Genomic DNA, 21716 nt, shown 5'->3' with positions numbered 1-21716 from the left:
ACAGTACTTAGCTGAGATCTTAACAATGAAATGTTATAGCATGTAGAATCATTTCACAATATTCCTATAAATCACCTTTCAGTGGAGACAAGATTTACCTTTGATGAAGGGCACAGGAGATATCTGTATCAGACACATTCAGAAAGGTGTCTCTGGGCGTAACTGTACAAAAGCATCTGTCCTGGCTGGGAATGGCTGTGGCAAACTAGTGTCATAAAGCATGGCCAGCATATCTGAGCAAAAAGCAGTCAAAACTGATAAGATGGTCCTAGTTCTTCAGTCTGACATCTTAAGGTGGAATGATCAGCCATCTTTCTGTCCATTTAGCTTGTAGGGAAGCATCTTTCTATATGATTACTCTTAGCTGGCTGACCGTGAGTCAAATCAACATTGGATGCCTGGTAATGCAAGCTGATATCAACACTGAGTGCATGGTAATGCAAGCTGATTAGGCAAACTAATACATGGGGAAATATTTGATTTATTTTAATTTATTAAAATATTTAGACCCCACGTTTCCTCTTAGGTGACTTACAAACAATAATTAAAGCATTGCAGAATAAAACAAACGAAACCTACCTAAATACCCTTTTCAGCTCTTTAAGATCCTTACCATTCATGCCCTTTCAAAAGGTGTGGCAAACAAGCAAACCTTGCAGCACCTTCTAAAGATCTCCAGAATGGGTCTTCTCTCCCCTCCCTTGTGGTAGCCATGATGGAAAAGGTCTAGGGTTTGGTTAGGGCTGGCAACTCTGGATTGGAAAATTCCTGGAAATTTTGGGGGTGGAGCCTGGTGGAAATAGACTTTGGTGAGAGGAAAGACCTTAGTGCAGTACAATGCCATAAAATCCAGCTTCAATCAGCTATTTTCTCCAGCGGAACTAATATCTCTGGAGATCAGTTAAAATTCCTGGAGATCTCCAGACACCACCTATGATTGGCAGCTCCCACTCCAGTCAGTGCCAGATGGGCCACCCTTATTGGTTGAACAGCCTGCAGGTGACAGCCTGTAGTTGGTGCATAGGAATACATGGGAGGAGAAGGTTCTTCAGATATGTAAATCTCAGGCTGTGAAGGTCATAACCAGCATTTAAATGATAATCAGATTCAGTACAGATTTACTTACCCTATATGTTCCAGAGGCAGAGGAGTCTTGTGAATTGCCCAGGATAGTTTGCAGGGTTGCAAATCCCTAGTTGGGGGCAAGAGATCCCCCAGTTTGGAGGTCCTCCCTCGCTGTTCAGCGTTATCAGAAAGCAGGGTGGAGGGAAATGTCTTCTGGGCACTTCTCTATACCCTATGGAGAACAATTCTCATAGGAGAATTGATCCATGGGTATCTGGGGCTCTGGGCTGTTTTTTTGAGGTGGAAGTGCCATATTTTCAGCATAGCATCCAGTGCTTCTTCTCAGAACATCCCCCAAGTTTCAAAATGATCGGACCAGGGGGTCCAATTCTAAGAGCCCCAGAAGGGAAAGGAAAGGTCCCCTGTGCAAGCACCAGTCATTTCTGACTCTGAGATGACGTTGAGCCCCATCAGAAGGTGCCCCTATCCTTCATTATTTCCAAATGCAGGGAAGGCATTTAAAAGGAGTGTGGTCCCTTTAAATGTGATGTCAGTCATGCTTGTTACACCCTTCCTTTGTCTCCACCCCCAAAGTCCCCAAATATTTCTTGAGTTGGACTTGGTAACCCTAATAATTTATTTAAAGACGACATTTAAAGATGTCCTACCAATCAACGACTGTTAAGTGGGAGCTAGTTGAAATAAGACAATCCCTGGCAATGTGTGAAATCTCTTGTTTTCAATTCATTTCGGTGCAATTTCAGTATGGTACATGTATACTTGAAAATGAATCCCGTTGAGCTGTTGTTCAATTGGATTTACTCCCTAGTACGTGAAAAATAATGCTTCAATGAAAATTGGTTACTCTGTATATGCTTATCAATATGGGTAGTATTATTTCACAAGAAATGTTCCTACATTGTCCTGCACTGGGCTATTTATTTTGGAACAATCTGGTGAACACTTGTCAACACAGAGAACATTGGAGAAAATTCTTGCTCTGGTTTAACTTTTTTTAAAAATGTGAATACTGTAATGCTACAATCTAGTTGTAGGTTTTCTATATGAATATGTTCAAGCACCGTTCCAAAAAGTAACAAAGGAGCAAGCATAGCTATTTGATATAAACATTTTCTCTCGTTTTCCAGGGAAGCAATCAGCCTTGTTTGTGAAGCTGTGCCAGGCACCAAAGGAGCCTTCAAAAAAAGAAAGGTATTTTTCTTGTTTCTGTGATAAATTGATTGTATTAGCTTAGCCCAGGAATAGGTAGTTGCAGTTTATGCCAAGTGGAGAGTAGTGTAAACATTTCAAATGTGCTACAATGTTTTAGTTCTGTTTTCAGACTTACATTACACAAATTCAGATGTGAAAAGCAATCTTTCCCCAAACACTTCATATAAATAAAATCTTAGATTTCATCACCTTTTAGCCCAAACTAAATATTATTAGACAAGAGTGATGCCTGAGGCAGAAAATCTAACAGGCAAAATCTCCCCCATCTCACATACTGTGATAAATATTGTTATACTTCTGTCAATATCCTACCCCAAATCCACATCTTCTTCACTCCTCTTGCAGGTCCACCCTAGATGGCCTACATAGAAATGCCATATCTTTGAGTCTGTTTGCGGGAAGAGTGGGCTAAAAATTAAATAAATCAGATCATATCGATACATAGAACTATTATATGCATAGATCTGACTTGTCAAGAGACTTTGGTTCCCCAACCCCTGAGAATCAGATATGCTCCAAAGTAAGGACAGATAACTACAACCGTAGCAGCTATTATTAATTATTTTATACACCACTGTGTATCCCAAATAATTTACAGACTTGATATCTTTCATTATTATAGAAAAACAAATAGCTGTGGGACAGATGATTAAAGAGAATGAGTGGCTGTAATTGCATGACTATGGTCTTAAAGGCCTTACTGATCAGAGATCTGAGTCTGGCTCTTCATGTGCAACTTTCTAGGGCAGATATAATAGGTAATATTCAATTCAACACAAATTTGCAGTATAAATTAAGAATGAGATTTTTCTTTTTTGGATTTTAATAGATAGCCATGATATTATTATTATTAAAAATAAATCAGAAAGAATGCTTTTTCTCAACAATTAAAAGACAATTATACACTGAGAAGAATTGTGTGCTATAACCCTTTGGAACATACCCCCTCATAATGCAGATAGGGAATTACAAAACTGAATGCTCCCCTATGTTCCTCCAGAAATCCTCCCTACACATAAAACCTAATGTCAGAAAGAAGGCTGGGTCAAAACCTTTCTCTCTATCTCACTAGCTTTGAATGAGAAAGATTTTCCCCAAAACTCATAAGGTAGTAGAGTCCCATGTACATGTAAATCGGCTTACTTATAGGTCAACTATTAGTCAATGTGGTATTTTAAATTTTTTTTTATTTTATGGATTTTTACCCTGTCCTACCCTGCAAGTGGGCACAGGGCAGTTTACCTCATTTCATACAACAGTAAGTTAATTCCATAAAAGCATTACAGCATTAAAACTACATCACCTAGTTTCAAATTAGATAACCCAATTAAAATCTATTAGCAGCTCAGTAATTAGTATCTATTCCTGTGACCACTTCACATATGCCAGGGAGGGTGGCAGATAATTTGGTGAAGTAGAATCACTTCTCCAGCATATCTAAATGGCATATGAGCCGATTAGGTGTAATGGGTAGAGCATCAGATTAAGATCTGAGAGATCCTGATTTGAATCCCCATTCTACCATGGAGGCTTCCTGGGTGACTTTGGGTCAGCCACTCTGCCTAAATTACCTTGTAGGATAAAATGGAGGAGAAGAGAATGATGTAAGCAACAATAATAGTGGGCTGTCAAGTTGCAACTGACTCACAGAAACCGCTCATGGAGTTTTCAAGGCCAGAGGTGAGAAGCACAATAACCCCAGTCTTCCTTGATGGTCTTCTGTACTGACTGTGGCTTACTCTGCTTTGCTCCCAAGTTCTGGTAAGACAGGGCTATTAAGGCTGCTACTGGAGAGAAAGGTGGGATATCAATGAAGTAAATAAAAATAAGTAATAAAATAAAAATATGTATACATCTACCATGGCTCATTAACACTTGCTGATTCACAGATTGTTATCCATTTTAATGTATTACATCAGAGATGGAATGAAAACTATCTCCAGTGGCTCCTTCAAATCCATTGCTGTTGCACATAGAGATGAAAATGTGTGTGTGAACTTTGGTCACTGTGATTAAGTCCATATATTATAGTAATGTTGGAATTATCTGTCTGAGATCCTTGTCATAGCTTTGATATTGTTCCTTTATTGTGTTTGCCACAAACACTTTGTTCTGAGCAGGAGCTTTCCTTGTGTTACATTCCCTTATGTCTACAAAACTGTAAAAGTAGCAAGAATCACTTATGGGTCAGGAACTGGCAACTTTACACTCCTTCAGCCTGTACAGCTACCTTTACTTGTCTGACAGCATTCTTTCCACAGGTATCTCTGGAGCTTAAAATTTTGGCTTCAATCTATAATCTAGAACCCAATGAGAGCACATTTCAATTTCATTGGGACAGTCTGTAGCTGACCTATGGGTTGCTATATTTGTGTGAAAAGCGATTGCAGTGAGAGGAATGCATTCATAGATGTGACTGTACTTCTGAAGAAAATTCGCTCATTATAAAAATAAAAACTTGGTCTTCCATTGTACTGTGTTTTGTACTGAGATTTATTGCTCTAGCATCTGTTTAGTGCTTGTGCTGATGCATTGTATTTATAATCTAGCACTCAATATTCCTATTCCCTTTACTTTTCACCTTGTCCAACTAACCTTCTAATCATTTAATTTTTCTCCATGCATTTGGAAATGGCTGCTGATTCCTATGGTTTGTGATGGGTCCAGATGGGAGGTTAAGCAACCCCAGGGATGGCAGTTGAGCAGATCTAAAAAGTGCATCCAAACGCCCACATCTGCCTGCCATCCCTGTCCTGTACTCACCCTGTCCTGGCCCAAAGGAAAGCCGCCTCAGAAAGGTACCACTTCCAAAGTGGTACCTAATTTCTGAGGTGGCTCTGAGGTGCCTCCACGGCCATCTGGACAGCCGGGAAGCACCTGGGGAGCAGCAGATGTATTCTGGACGCTCCTTCAGGATGCATGCAGCCTGTCCCTGTTCTGGGGGCGGGCCATGCACTGTCTGAATGCTCCCGGGTGCTCCTATTTCCACCATCTCACTTCCAGGTTGGCTTCCTGCCACCCCGAGTGGCAGTATAGATCCAGCCAGAGGAAGGCATTTTGGGCTGGTTTAACATGTTTCTTATAGCACATGAAATGAGGACTATTTGACATCTCTGCATGATAGCTGTTATCATTTGGTAACTGTTTACAGGGATCAGCTCACTTTGTGGTTTTCTCAAAGTTTGCAGAAGAAAAAGAAGACTGCAGATTAATACCCCACCCTTCTCTCTGAATCAGAGTCTCAGAGCGACGTACAATCTCCATTATCTCCTTCCCCCACACCATGTGAGGTGGGTGGGGCTGAGAGCTCTCACAGCAGCTGCCCTTTCAAGGACAACTCCTATGAGAGCTATGGTTAACCCAAGGCCATTCCAGCAGTTGCAAGTGGAGGAATGGGGAATCAAACCCAGTTCTCCCAGATAAGAGTCTGAGCACTATCATGTCGCCTGCGGGGTGACATGATAGAGGTTTACAAGATAATGCATGGGATGGAGAAAGTAGAGAAAGAAGTCCTTTTCTCCCTTTCTCACAATACAAGAACTCGTGGGCATTCGATGAAATCGCTGAGCAGTCAGGTTAAAACGGATAAAAGGAAGTACTTTTTCACCCAAAGGATTAACATGTGGAATTCACTGCCACAGGAGGTGGAGGCGGTTACAAGCATAGCCAGCTTCAAGAGGAGATTGGATAAAAATATGGAGCAGAGGTCCATCAGTGGCTATTAGCCACAGTGTGTGTGTGTGTGTGTATATATAAATTTTTTGGCCACTGTGTGACACAGAGTGTTGGACTGGATGGGCCATTGGCCTGATCCAACATGGCTTCTCTTATGTTCTTAACCACTGCACCAAACTGGCTCAAAAAAAGGAAGACCAAAAGGACCAAAATTTCCCTAGCCAGCTGGATAATCTTTCCGATATTGATGGTTTCCCATGTGAAAACAGAGGCTGTTTGGACTGATTTAAAGTGATTTCCAGGGGACAGCTCCTCCCCAATCTTTCCTCACTATGCCACAACACTTCTGGCATTTTCCTTCACAACCCAGCAATGGTATCAGAAGTGAACTAGATTGGAATCAAGTACTAAAAATCAATGAGTACCAGGAGGTAATGCAAGGGAGGAACAGAGTCCAGCTCCCCTCAGTTCCAATTTTATTAACAGATAGACCCTCACTCTACTGTTGATTTAGGTGTCAGCACGATACCTGTGTCCCACTGCTGTCATGTTTAGCTTGACCCTCTGTTTCTTCATTTCTTGTCAAAGCAATCTTCATTTTCTTTGCTGTACTACTTTTCCTCTTTTTCAAATTTACACATGTTCATACAGCTGCATAATGTTGGTTAAAAGGTCACACTTTGGACTAGTAAACACTAGAAACTTCAATTTATCCCATGTGGAGTGAGCCGCCATCAAATGTCAATAGAGTACTCAGATGTGTAATTTCCCTCCCCCCTCTCCTTTTACAGCCACCAAGTAAAGCTCTCTCCAGTATCTTGGGAAAGAGTAACCTTCAGTTTGCAGGAATGAACATAACTCTGAATATATCTACTACCAGCTTAAACCTGATGACACCTGAGTCCAAACAGGTCTGTGATTTTAAGTCATGTCCATCATTATTATAGTTCCATGTTTCTTATTGCTTGTTATCTGCCTGGTTATTTTTGTACAAGTCCTCATTGATTCTGCAAACATTTCATGACAGCAGGTTCATTTGTGTCATATGAACTACTCATAAACTTGCATGTCCTGACTCCTGATCTTAAAGTGTAAAAAATAAAATTAAAATGCATGATTAGCAACAACCAAGGGTTCTTCTATATAGTGAAACTTCAGCCAGTCTTTACCTTCTTTTTCACCAGATTATCTTATTAAAATGTAACAAAGCCATTTCTACTGGATGGTTTTCCCCAGACAGAATTTGTAATTTCCTTTTAGTGTGAGAGTAAAAGTTAAATGATTCCCCAAACTCAGATTAAGCAGGTAAGATGTTCCTTACTTTTTTACAGGACAGGATTGAGCATCCACAAAAATAAGTGTGAGTTTGAAAAATTTTACTTGCCACTCTTCCATCTGTATTTAAAATATGCAGTCTATTAGTTGCTCAGTGGCCTGTCTGACCCTAAAGGGCATCCCAAAAGGAGTGCAAACCATCTCTCAGCACAGCAAGCTACATGTGTGAAAGACTCCAGCTGTGCCCCCAGGTCCTACATCACAGGAGTCGAACTGTGATTGCACAACAAGCCTTTCTGCTGTGCAAAAGCCCAGTATTTCTGGTTTAGCACCTAAGAGCCAACTTGAGAATGTCACGAGTTGCCATCTGGGTATGCTGTGACTGAAAGGTCAGGGATTCATAACTTCAGTCACTCATTATTGATGTTGGGATTTCTTGATTTGGCTTCTGATTTTACTCCACACTACTTATGAGGAGTGTCAAAACCTCTCATTTCATTTTTAATTTTTAATTGATTTTTCTTTTCCTTAACAGTACATTTATTTCTAGCTTTCCTTATACATTTTAATGGAGAACACATACAAGTAATTGTAATGTCTTTGTTTTCCATCTGATTGGTATAAAAGGGAGTATATCCAGGGAATATATCCCACAGGATCCTCCCTGAGAAACTTCTGGCAGAAAAGGGTGCAACTTGTGATGGCATTTTTAACATTTGCTTCCATAACAGACAGAAGCAGATCTTTGGCAGTCCTAAAATGCAGACACTGCTACAGAACTGGCACAAAGAAGCAACCAAGAAAGGCAGAGAACCAGCATAGTATAGTGGTTAGAGCAGGGGGGGGGTTGTAGAAAAAAGCACAGCAGGAACTCATTTGCATAGTAGGCCACACACCCCTGACATAACCATGTTTCACACATGGTTTTAAAGCCCAGCAGGAACTCATTTGCATAGTAGGCCACACCCTCTGGATCCAAGCCAACCAGAATTGCATTCCTGTGCATTCCTGCTAAAACAAAAAAATTCCTATGTTAGAGTATTAGATCAAGATCTGAGATACCCAGGTTTGAATCTCTACTATGCCATGGAAACTTGCTGGATGAAAGTCACACATCATGAGCAATATGCCCTCTAAGCTATGGAGTATAGTGAGCAAAAATTCTACCTCATGAGTTAGTGGCATTAAATTTGTGAGCTAATGCATGAATTAGTTTGCTCTGTGGCCATTTTTCCTGAGCTGACAAAAATGTGTGAGCCAGAGACTAAAAAACTGTGAGCTAGCTCACACTAACTCAGCTTACAGGGAACACTGATCATGAGCCTTACCTACCTTACAGGGTTGTTGTGAGGATAAAGTGCAAGAGAGGAAAATTATGTAAACTGCTATGGGTCCCCACTGAGGAGAAAGTGGGATATGAAATAAACAAATACCAAGGGAGATTGTGGTGAGAATGAGAAAAAAGATCTGACAGGGAGAGATTTCTCCTTTGACAAGTAGGCCATCCTTAGTTGAGAGGCAGAAGTTGATGATGATGAATACCTGCATGTTTTTACCTTATCCATCAGACCCAAAGGCAGCCATCTTCACCAGGAAAGCAGGAGGGCAGGGTTGGATCTTGCCTTTATTTGAAAAGGAAAGAAGATGACAGAATATCTCACAACTTGTAACATAATGTATCATCTAAGGACATGAGAAAACATCAGTATGTGACATCACTCCATGGGTCAGTAATGACTTGGTGCTTGCGCAGGGGACTACGCTTACCTTTTTAAGGACATGTGATAACTGGTGGTGGGAAGACAAACACAGTTTCTATTCTCCACAGTTTGCAGTACTTCCTGACACCGGAAGGGTGCCTGTGTGTGACCAAACAAAATGTTTGCTTCTGCTCTCTCCTCACCCAAGTCTTCATTATTGCTTAGCATCCAGAAAAAGCAAGCAAGCAAAACATTTCCCCATGTGTTCACTTCACACTTACCTCTGGGGGAAAATACTACTGACTTCTAAAGTAAATGGAAATGGAAAAGGGAAAGTCATATTACCTCTTAGTAAGAGTAACAAAGTAATTGAAAATAGCATCCCTCAGGCAGAAGTAACTTCTTAAAGAATCAAGAGAGCCCTCCATAAACTAATGATGATTAGTGAAAACACTGAGAAAGAAACAACTATCAGGAAAAATTGATTCTGGTGCAAGCCCTCTTTGGCTGTAATGATTGGCAAGAGTCACTGTCAGTTTTCCTATCAGTTCATCCTCCCTCCCTCTGAACTCTGCTTGAACTTCTTCAGCTCTAATTCTGTTTCTAGTTCCATTTTGTCTTGCTATAATAAGAAAAGGAAAGGTCCCTTGTGCAAGCACCAGTCGTTTCCGACTCTGGGGTGACGTTGCTTTCACAACGTTTTCACGGCAGACTTCTTATGGGGTGGTTTGCCATTGCCTTCCCCAGTCATCTACACTTCCCCTCCAGCAAGCTGGGTACTCATTTTACCAACCTTGGAAGGATAGAAGGCTGAGTCAACCTCGAGCCAGCTACCTGAAAACCAAGCTTCTGCTGGGGATCGAACTCAGGTCGTGAGCAGAGCTTAGGAGTACAGTACTGCAGCTTTAACACTCTGCACCACTCTTAATAAAGACATTAATAAATAGACTTTTTCTTTTCATTAGTTAATAAGCAAATGTACATCCCTACTATATACATACTTAGGAACATAGTTATAAAGGAAAAAAGGTCACTAGGCAGGTGGCATACTCATGTGAATCTTCTTCTGAACTCTCTACAGATTATAGCAAACCATCATATGCAGTCTATTTCCTTTGCTTCTGGAGTAGATGTGGTAAGTATGTTTGATTGTTGACTTTCCCCCATGGTATTAATGTCAAAGGGTGCTTTATCAGAATATATCGAACACTTAACTTGCTCAAGGAGACATTGCTAGTTTGATATTTGCTATTAAAATCCAAGGGAAGGCACTGAAAATTTAGAGCAAAGTTTTATCCCTTGATTTAACTTGGGCACTTTGGTAACCGTGGGATTGAGCTAATGATAACTTTATGATGTTTGAGGGCAAGGGAAGATCATAAATGGTATAGTGGTCTGAAAATCAGCTAATGGGATCTTATATTGGTAGAGAACAATATCTATACCGGTGGAAATATGATTAAGTACAGCTCATAGCGATGGATGTTTCCTTTTTATGCTTCTCTTTGCCAGGGCTGTAGCCAGAAAAATGTAGGTGATGATGCATTGGGAAATTCAGAGGGACCAGGAGAGTGGGGGCAGTGGGGAGGGAGAGATCCCATCTGCAGCCAAAATCCCCTTGTGGAAGCAGGGGGAAAACCTTCTAGCATACACCTCTCTGACTGTCAGAGAGGCATGGGCTTGTTGGGTATTCTTCCTGCTTCTGCAGCTAACTTTGGCTGTGGAAGCAGGAAGTTGCCGGTGAGCCCATGCTCTCCGACAGTTGGAGAGGCACAGCAGCTTATGCAGACTCCAGAGGGAGGGGAAGGGGGAACTGCGAAGGATGACAAGTGAAGGGTCAGGGCTAAATTGGTGAGGGGCATCACCCCAAAATGCCCCACGGTGGCTACGGTCCTGCTCTTTGCTACCCATATCTGCAGATTTAAAGGCAGCATTGTGAACTGGTGCTTGGTGGGTGTATTATTTGTTGTCTGGCAGAGGAGGCCTGTGTGCCAGATGCAGTAGCATAATGGTAGTGCTTGGGAGGGGGTGTATGGTGATGGTAGGAGTGCTGCTGTAAAAGGACAAGCAAGGACATGTATTGATACTCATCACCAGTCCAGTTTCCATTCTATCTGGAAATATACGCATAGGGAGGCTTTTATTTCCTCTACCTTTAGGTATATGTGTGTGTGTGTTAGAAAGATTTGTGTGTGGGTGTTAATTAGAAAAGCACATAAAAAGCAAGAATGAGAATGAGACACATACTAACACAAAAGCTACATTAAGAGCTGTAAAGATTTCCCCATATCAAATCCAGCCCAACATTTCTTTCCTTATATATTCAAAAGGGGAAAGAAAGGAGGCCATTGGTAAGCCAGACAGTTCTAAGCCTGTATCTTCTTTGATTTTTCATATTTTATCATAGAAATTTTGTCTATAAGTATAATGAACCATAATTTCTGATACCAAGTTCCACTTACCTTGTTGTTTCCAATTTTTTGCAAATATCATTCTTTTTGACACTAATAAATAAAGCACAAAATACCATTGTTTTTCAGAAGCTATTGTAAGTTATAGCTCAATAAATTTATTACTGGTAACCATGGCAATTCTATGCCTGTAATATCTTGAATCCCTTTTTGTATATTTTTTCCAGAATTCTTTTTACAAAATATTTCTTTTGCTTAAACATTGGTGCTAGGGCAGTTCTCATGCAAGTTGTGGCCTGCCTCCATTCACAGGTCCAACTCCTGACCTCCTGTTGGGCAGTGCTAGACTGAGAGAACTGACAGATCAGTGAGAGATAGAGAGAAATAAAGGGTGTGAAATCCCTTCCTCATTGGAAGGGAAATCCCTGTCGTTCCTGTAGGAGAGTTGGGGGAGGATCTAATTATAGCCTTTAATCAGCCAAGGAAAATATATTAATTACCAAAGTTAATTAAGGATTCCAGTGTTTAGATTTGCATGTCACCAACATATTGTCATATGTCTACAAGGTGATAAGGAAACTGCTTTTTGTTGGAATCAGAGGAACATTTTAAATCCATGATAGCTGAGGGCTGAAAACTTCTTATTAAAAAGGAATTTGGAACTAAGAAAATGCTAACTGGAAAAGTATTATTGGCAACAATAACAAGATGAACTCATTTGAGAGCTGGAGAGAAATAATTTATTTTATTTATAACATTTGTTTATTTACAACATATGACAATACTCCTACCTTTCTACTTTCCTTAAGGCCACAAAAGGTGCTAGGGAATATTGCTAGCAAATTATGGTCCCGACTCCCCAGCTATATTCAAGACCATCACCTTGACTTGTGCCCAGAAACAAATTGGGAACCAGTGTAGATGGGTCAAGACTGAAATGATACAGTCTCTACAACTCACTCTAGTCAACATCCTGGCTGCAGCATTCTGAAGTTTCCAAACACCTCGCCTAGGGCATTAGATGCCCACTCCTTGCCACAGCTGCACCCTGCTTATCCAGCAGTAGACCTGGATGTGGGATTACCATCCAAGTGTGGCACAGGGGTCTTCTAGAACTAATCTCCAGACTACAAAGATCACTCCTCTGGAGAAAATGGCTGCTTTGGAGAGTGGGCCATATAACATTATACCCTACTGATTTCTGTCCTCTCCCCCATTCCACTTCCCAAATATCCAGGAATTCTCCAAGCCAGAGTTGGCAAACCTACCTAGATCCAAGAGCACCCCCAAATTACAAACAAAGTCTTTTTCTATGTTGTTTTCTCACATAGGCTAGTGCGGTGATGCGTTGGGTATACACCCAAAGACTGGGATGACAAAGGGCCCCTCCTTTCCTCTATTAATGCAGCAGATCAATGAGCCTGAGAGACTCACTTTAACTATACCAACTGAAAGCTACTGCTGTGATTGCTTAATTTTGTGGACTTAACAGCTGATACTGAAGACGCTGATCCTAAATTTTTCCCCTCTTCTGTTGGATTCAAGTTCAGGTTCTACACAGTCCCTATTGCTTTCTTTGTCTTCCCAAAGCAGTTGCCCTGATTGGAATACAGGATATAGATTGGGAATATTGTTACTGAGCTCCATCCCAAAACACCAAGACTTTGCTAAAGCATACTAATTTTTGTGGACTGCCCAGTAGAGGGAAGTGTCCCCACATCTAATAAGTTTTTTTTTTAAAAAATGTGGAATAGAAATGAAGTCTGTTCGTATAGAAACAAATATATCTCTGAATAGTAAAGACAAACAAGTATTGATCATCAGTTTCATACCCCCTTTATGAGTGCTCACATTCATCTGTCCAGCAGCTATTAGAATCATAGAATCATAGAGTTGGAAGGGATCTCCAGGGTCATCTAGTCCAACCCCCCCTGCACAATGCAAGAAATTCACAAACACCTCCCCCTAAATTCACAGGATCTTCATTGCTGTCAGATGGCCATCTAGCCTCTATTTAAAAACCTCCAATGAAGGAGAGCCCACCACTTCCTGAGGAAGCCTGTTCCACTGTGGAATCACTCTAACAGTCAGGAAGTTCTTCTTAATGTTGAGCCAGAAACTCTTTTGATTTAATTTCAACCTGGTCCAACCTTCTGGGGCCGCAGAAAACAATTCCACACTATCCTCTATATGACAGCCTTCAAGTACTTGAAGATGGTGATCATATCACCTCTCAGCCGCCTCCTCTCCAGGCTAAACATCCCCAGCTCCTTCAACCTTTCCTCATAGGACTTGGTCTCCAGACCCCTCACCATCTTTGTTTCCCTCCTTTGGAGCTGTTCCAGCTTGTCTGTATCCTTCTTAAAATGTGGTGCCCAAAACTGAACACAATACTCTAGGTGAGGTCTTACCAGAGCAGAGTAAAGCGATACCATCAACTCATGTGATCAGGACACTATACTTCTGTTGATACAGCCCAAAATTGATTGCATTTGCCTTTTTAGCCACTGCGTCACACTGCTGACTCATGTTCAGCGTATGATCCACTAAGACCCCTAGATCCTTTTCACACATACTACTGCTGTGGCAAGTCTTCCCCATCCTATAACCATGCATTGCATTTTCTACCTAAATGCAGAACTGTACATTTATCCCCGTTAAAATTCATTTTATTGATCTTAGCCCAGTTTTCCAGCCTGTCAAGGTCATCCTGTATCCTGTTTCTGTCTTCTACTGCATTTGCGACCTCTCCCAATTTAGTATCATCGACAAATTTAATAAGAATTCTCTCTATTCCTTCATCCAAATCATTTATAAAGAAGTTGGACAAAACAGGTCCCAGGATAGATCCTTGAGGCACTCTACTTGTCACTCCTCTCCAAGAGGTTGAGGAACCATTTACAAGCACTCTTTGGGTGAGATCTGTCAACCAGTTACAGATCCACCTATGGTGACAGGATCCAAACCACATTTTATCAACTTGTCAACAAGGATAGTATGTGGAACCTTATCAAAAGCCTTACTGAATTCAAGATAAATAATGTCTACAGCATTCCCCTGATCCAGCAAGGAAGTCACTTTCTCAAAAGAAGAGATCAGATTAGGACATGACTTGTTCTTGAGAAACCCATGCTGGCTCTTAGTAATCACATCCATTCTTTCTAAATGTTCCAGGATTGATTGTTTGATTATTTGTTCTAAAACTTTTCCAGGTATAGACATCAAGCTGACGGGTCAGTAGTTATCCAGATAGTCTTTTTTCCCCTTCTTGAAGATGGGGACAACATTCGCCCACCTCCAATCTTCTGGCTCCTCTCCTGTTCTCCAAGAATTCTCAAAAATAATAGCCAGAGGCTCAGAAATTACATCTGCAAGTTCTTTTAGAACCCTTGGATGCAATTAATCTGGCCCAGAGGACTTAGTTTCATTTAAAGATACTAGGTGTTTATGTACTACCCCTATGCTGATCCTAGGTTGGAACTTCATACCCTCCTTATATGTTCTGTTTTTGCCACGTTGGGCACCGTTTCCCTCAGAAGAGAAGACTGAGGAAAAGTAGGAATTGAGCAGTTCCGCCTTCTCTTCATTACCTGTTCCATTTCACTTTCTTGCCCTCGCAATGGCTCTACCATGTCCTTGCTCTTTTTCTTACTCTGAACATAAGAAAAGAACCCTTTTGTAGTTTTTAGCATCTTTGGCCAGCCTAAGCTCATACTGAGCTTTAGCTTTCCTAACTTTTTCTCTATAAGCACTGGTGATTTGTTTATATTCATCCTTGGTAATAAGGCCCTCCTTCCAATTCCTAAAGGAGTCTTTTTTATTTCTCAAGTCTTTAGAGAGCTGTTTATGGAGCCAACTCGGCTTCTTTAGGCTTTTTCCATTTTTTTCTTCTTATAGGGATTGTCTGTGATTACACTTTCAGTATTTCACTTTTAAGAAACTTCCACCCTTCCTGAACTCCTGCCCTTCCTGAACCATGGGATTTTACCCAGCATGGTTCTAAGTTTATCAAAGTTTGCTTTTCTGAAGTCCAACCTATAAGTCTGACTATGTATAGTTTTTCCCTTCCTTAAGACAGTAAATTCCAAAATCACATGGTCACTACTGCCCAGGGTGCCCACTATTTCCATTTCTTCAATCAATTCTTCCTTGTTGGTGAGAATCGAATCCAAGATAGCAGATCCCCTTGTTTCCTTCTTCAAGTTCTGGAAAAGGAAGTTGTCAGCAAGACAAGTCAGAAATCTATTTGACTTTTCATTTTTATCAGAGTTGGACTTCCAACAGATGTCCGGGTAACTGAAATCTCCCATGATCACTGTATCCCTTCTCTTGGAGAACTTTGCAATCTATTGTAAGAGTATCTCATCCAAGTCCTCTGCCTGGCTTGTTGGTCTATAGCAGACCCCCACAATAATATCACTGTTATTTTTTTACTCCTTTTATTTTTATCCAGAGACTCTCAACTGAGCTTCACATATTTCCTCAAAAGTATATACTTCCTTCACATATACTTCTATGCCTCCACCCTTTCTCATTTGCCTGTCCCTTTTAAATAAATTGTACTCCTGAATCCTAATATTCCAGTTGTGAGTGTCATCCCATCAAGTTTCAGTAAGGCCTATTATGTCATAGTCTCCTTCCTGTATTAGGACTTCCAGTTCCTCCTGTTTGTAAGAACAGAAGAACATAAGAGAAGCCATGTTGGATCAGGCCAACGGCCCATCAAGTCCAACACTCTGTGTCACACAGTGGCAAAAAATGTTATATACACACATACACTGTGGCTAATAGCCACTGATGGACCTGTGCTCCATATTTTTATCTAAACCCCTCTTGAAGGTGGCTATACTTGTGGCCGCCACCACCTCCTGTGGCAGTGAATTCCACATGTTAATCACCCTTTGGGTGAAGAAGTACTTCCTTTTATCAGTTCTAACCTGTCTGCTCAGCAATTTCATCAAATGCCCACGAGTTCTTGTATTGTGAGAAAGGGAGAAAAGTACTTCTTTCTCTACTTTCTCCATCCCATGCATTATCTTGTAAACCTCTATCATGTCACCCCGCAGTCGACATTTCTCCAAGCTAAAGAGTCCCAAGCGTTTCAACCTTTCTTCATAGGGAAAGTGCTCCAGCCCTTTAATCATTCTAGTTGCCCTTCTCTGCACCTTCTCTAAAGCTATAATATCCTTTTTGAGGTGCGGCGACCAGAACTGCACACAGTACTCCAAATGAGACCGCACCATCGATTTATACAGGGGCATTATGATACTGGCTGATTTGTTTTCAATTCCCTTCCTAATAATTCCCAGCATGGCATTGGCCTTTTTTATTGCAAACGCACACTGTCTTGACACTTTCAGTGAGTTATCTATCATGACCCCAAGATCTCTCTCTTGATCAGTCTCTGCCAGTTCACACCCCATCAACTTGTTTTTGTAGCTGGGATTCATAGCCCCAATGTGCATTACTTTGCACTTGGCCACATTGAACCGCATCTGCCACGTTGACGCCCACTCACCCAGCCTCAACAGATCCCTTTGGAGTTCCTCACAATCCTCTCTGGTTCTCACCACCCTGAACAATTTAGTGTCATCCGCAAACTTGGGCACTTCACTGCTCACTCCCAACTCTAAATCATTTATGAACAAGTTAAAGAGCATGGGACCCAGTACCGAGCCCTGTGGCACCCCACTGCTTACCGTCCTCCACTGCGAAGACTGCCCATTTATACTCACTCTCTGCTTCCTATTACTCAGCCAGTTTTTGATCCACAAGAGGACCTGTCCTTTTACTCCATGATTCTCAAGCTTTCTAAGGAGCCTTTGATGAGGAACTTTATCAAAAGCTTTCTGGAAGTCAAGGTAAACAACATCTATCGGGTCTCCTTTGTCCACATGTTTGTTCACCCCCTCAAAGAAATGCAACAGGTTAGTGAGGCAAGATCTTCCCTTGCAGAACCCATGCTGAGTCTTCCTCAATAACCCGTGTTCATCAATGTGCCTACTCATTCTGTCCTTGATAATGCTTTCTACCAACTTTCCCGGTATTGAAGTCAGACTGACTGGCCTGTAATTTCCCGGATCTCCTCTGGAACCTTTTTTAAAGATGGGGGTGACATTTGCTACCTTCCAGTCCTCAGGAACGGAGGCAGATTTCAATAAAAGATTACAGATTTTTGTTAGAAGTTCCACAAGTTCAACTTTGAGTTCCTTCAGAACTCTCGGATGTATGCCATCCGGACCCGGTGACTTATTAGTTTTTAATTTGTCTATCAGTTGTAGGACCTCCTCATTTGTCACCTCAATCTGACTCAGGTCTTTCAACACCCCTTCCAAAATTAGTGGTTCTGGGGCGGGCAAAAAGTTCTCGTCTTCTACAGTGAAGACGGAGGCAAAAAATTCATTTAGCTTCTCAGCCATTTCCCTATCCTCCTTCAGTAATCCTTTTACCCCATGGTCATCCAAGGGCCCCACTGCCTCCCTGGCTGGTTTCCTACTTCTAATATATTTGAAGAAAGTTTTATTGTTGGTCTTTATGTTTTTTGCAATATGTTTGTTTCCCATACTCTGTGCATTAGTGTGGTTTTGGGTCTTCGGTGCCCCTCCCGGTCTCCCGGCGTCGCCGTTGCCCCTCCCGGGCACTCTGGGGCGTTCCCCGGAGGTCTCAGAAACAGGGGGGGTGGGCGCTGGGTTACTTCACCGCAGGCCCCCATTCCCCTCTTGGCTGTGCCGTGGCTCCTGTCCCTCTCTCGCGCGAGGCAGCCTCTTTGCGCATCAGCCAGCTTCCTCAGCGACCTCCTCCCTCCCTCCTTTTATGCTTCCCGACCCAACCTTCCCCCTTCCCGGGTCCTGCCCCTCTCTGGCTCCTCCCCCCTTCAAAGCCCCAGACGCCCGGGAGAGGCGCGCCGGGGCTGGGCTAACTGGGCGTGCCTCGTGCGTCCTAACCCTCGGCTGCGTGCTGCGATGGAGCGTCTCGCGCTGCGGCGAGATGAACGGCTCTCCGCCTCCTGGCTCGGTGCTGGGCTCAGCTTCTCCCTCTTGCTCCCCGGCGTCTTGCCCTGGCCAGACTTCGCGGACTCGAAGCCGGCTTTGCCATCTGGGAGGCGTCGCTCGGGTGGCTGCTGTCGCCCCGTCAGTCGAGGTGAGGGGTGGGGCTGCCACAGGGGCTTGGAGAGGTGGGGAAGGCTCTTGGGGCGACGACGAGGGCTTGGAACGGCTGGCAGGCGCCGGGGGGTCTCCTCCACGCAGTCCCCGCCCGGGCTGGGCGGGACATGTGGAGACATCGGATCCACCTTTTATGCATCCTGAGGGTTTAGTTTCTGTACAAACCTACAAGTTAACATTACCTAGCATATGCATCACTCTCTGAAAATCTTTAATGTTATTATCCCCAGTTTCTGGCATCATATGAGGCTTTGAATTATTGTCTCACTCCCCCGTACAATTTAGTTTAAAGCCCTCCTTATTAGGTTAGCAAGGCTGTTACCAAACACCCTTTTCCCTACCGTTGTAAGGTGCAAACCATCTTCCGATAGAAGACCATTATCTCAAAAGCGTAAGCCATGATTCAGAAATCCGAATCTTTCCTGTCGTTTATTTGAAGTATTCTTTTTTCTCATCCTTCAACAGGAAGAACTGACGAGAACACAACCTGTGCGCCCAGCTCCTTCACCTGAATGTTGAGCTCTGGGACCTTGATATGATTTACTGAGATTTTTAGAGAAAAAGAATGGGTCCAGTTGTCCATCATAGCTGAAGAGAGTCTCTGAATGAATATTGAAACTAAGTCCAATTGTATTTATCAGTCCCCAAATACTGCAGAAAATGGTATTTTAGAGACAGTGGCACAGAATCTTGTATGCCATTGCACTTCCAGCATAGAATGGGCCTTCATTTATTTTGTTGTCCTCTGGAGACAAGCAGCCTCAGACAAGCCTGCCCTCAAGTCCTAACAGCATAACACCAAGGTCTGGTCTAGATACGATGCAGGAGATGGTTGTGATCAAGTGGCCTAATGCTGAAGGGGTAGTATGGATTGTACCAAGTCAGAGTACAGATGGGAGAATCAGACTATTCAAATATTTCTGTTTATCAGTCATTGCCCGTAACAGAAAATCTTGAAAAACATAGGAAGGAGTAGGTTAGAGCCTTTCTCTGATGTGCTAGTCTTTATTTACAGGAAATTAAAAATGTGACATCACCCACCTGCAGTTTGACATAGTACAGTCCTAGGGTTGTCATCTTTGGGTTGGGAAATTCCTGGAGATTTGGGGATGGAGCTTGGGGAGGGGAGGAACCTCAGCAAGGTATAATTCCATAGAACCATTTTCCACAGAAGAATTTATGTCTGTAGTCTGGAGATAAATTGTAATTTCAGGAGATCTCCAGGCCACCCATGGAGGCTGGTAAACCTATCCATTTCTACCCCCTCATTCTGTTACAAGTGGAGAGCAGGACAAAATGCTCAAAGCATAGGGTTGCCAATTTCCAGGTGGACCAACAACATAAACCCAAGGTTACTGTGACCAAAACTGCTAAAATGCATACATAGTTTATTACAATAAGGACAGGCAAAACCACAGACAATAATTCTCAGTCCAATCCTTATAAATACAAATCACAGTACTTCTGTAGAATTCACAATATTCCTGAATTCCTGATATCAATGTATCCCATACATGTAGTAGTGTTCCATCCCCATGTGGAGGCAGGGGATCTCCCAGTTTGGAGGCCTCCCCCCCCTTCTCTTCAGGGTCATCAGAAAGCAGGGGGTGGGGAGACTGGTTCCCATAGGGTATAATGGAGAATTGATCCATGGGTATCTGGGCTTTGGGGGGGCTGGGGTTTTTTTAGGTAGAGGCACTAAATTTTCAGCATAGCATCTGGTGCCTCTCCTCAAAACACCCTCCAAGTTTCAAAAGATTGGACCAGGGACAGAGTCCAATTCTATGAGCCCCCAAATGAAAATGCCCCTATCCTTCATTATTCCAAATGGAGGGAAGGCATTTAAAAGGTGTGTGGTCCCCTTAAATGTGATGGCTAGAACTCCCTCCAGAGTTCAGTCATGCTTGTCACACCCTTGCTCCCGGCTCCACCCCCATAGTCCCAGATATTTCTTGAGTCAGACCTGGCAACTCTACATGTACAAATCCCTCTGCTGACCTCAGAACTTCTACTTTGAGAAGACTCTGAGGCTGCAGTGCCATCCATGCAGTGCACTTGTTTAATCTGGATTTCTTCTTGAGAAAGCAAGCAAAGATTAAGGCACAGAAAGAAGGGTACCCTGTTAGGAGCATTTTTCTTATAATCTCCATGTCTTATTCTTCTAAATGTTAAAAATGGTACTCCAGTGTTGATTGCATCCTTGTTGCAGACAGTGTGCTCTGTTTCATTGTACAGCTGCCTGTTCAAGAGTTTCTGCCTGTCCAACTAATTTAGCTGCTCTAGAATCTAATTTTACTATCTGACTGATATTTATAACACACTCGTCGCCATGGTATCCAAGCACAGGCAATCAGTTGCAAATACTCAAATGAAATGCAATGCATCTTTAATGCAGCATAAAGAGAAATTCACCTAATCCCTACAGATGCTTCTCCTTTTTATTCCCCGCCTCCCCCAGGATACAACAGACTATGTTGCATATGTAGCCAAGGACCCCGTTAATCGCAGAGGTAAAGTTCTACTTTACATTCTGTTTTGATTTTTTAAGAAAAAATACTGTTGCTTTTAATTTTAAGATGCTGCCAGCAGGATTCAGAAGAGGCGGTGTAGAAGTATTCTAAATATATAAATAAACATTTTTTCCTTTAGAAAATATAAACTGCTCAGATTAGGTTACCTCTGTGTTTTATTTATAATGGCTTTATAATGATGTATATCATACTTGATTTATTTGGCTCCTTGCTATCACCCATCTCTAAAGAGCTCAGACCAGCATGCCACAAAGTAGTAGGTGAGGCAGAGAGGCAGCAACTTGCTCAACCCATCTACTGATCTTTGAAGCTGATTTTAACAGTTCAAATTGAACTTCATTTTTCCACATTCAGATTCATCTGAAACAGCATGAAACTGTTGAATTGCTTTTACAGTCTCTGGATATTACTTGTGAGTCCAGACCACCCAGGTATTGCTCACAAGGTTTAATTTGAGGGAAAATGTTCTTTGATCTTAGGATCCAAATGATACAGTTTCCAAAGTTCTCAATATCAGCAAAAGTTGGTAAGGATGTGCAAAAGGGTGGGAATGGCTGTCACTGACAGGTGAGCAAGGCGGGGCGGGGACAGGGGAAAGCATGTGTTATAGCAGGTTAAAGCACTGTGCAAATATGTTCAGAATGTCAGATCAGAGTCAGAGCT

The 21716-nt window shown here is 42.2% G+C and overlaps 1 protein-coding gene across 1 annotated transcript in view; it reads left to right on the top strand.

The window, feature by feature from the left end:
* The window catches only part of SHC3 (SHC adaptor protein 3), a 107522-nt gene that overhangs the window by 55522 nt on the left and 30284 nt on the right, over positions 1–21716 (top strand). The window contains 4 exon segments of the mRNA XM_060235485.1: positions 2214–2277; positions 6765–6884; positions 10030–10083; positions 20981–21032. Of these exon segments, the coding sequence (XP_060091468.1) occupies positions 2214–2277; positions 6765–6884; positions 10030–10083; positions 20981–21032 (290 nt within the window).

This window comes from Heteronotia binoei, chromosome 4 (assembly GCF_032191835.1).
Source record: "Heteronotia binoei isolate CCM8104 ecotype False Entrance Well chromosome 4, APGP_CSIRO_Hbin_v1, whole genome shotgun sequence".
NCBI lineage: Eukaryota > Metazoa > Chordata > Lepidosauria > Squamata > Gekkonidae > Heteronotia > Heteronotia binoei.
Note: the sequence above shows the minus strand (reverse complement) of the source record. Positions and strands in the feature narration are given on the sequence as shown.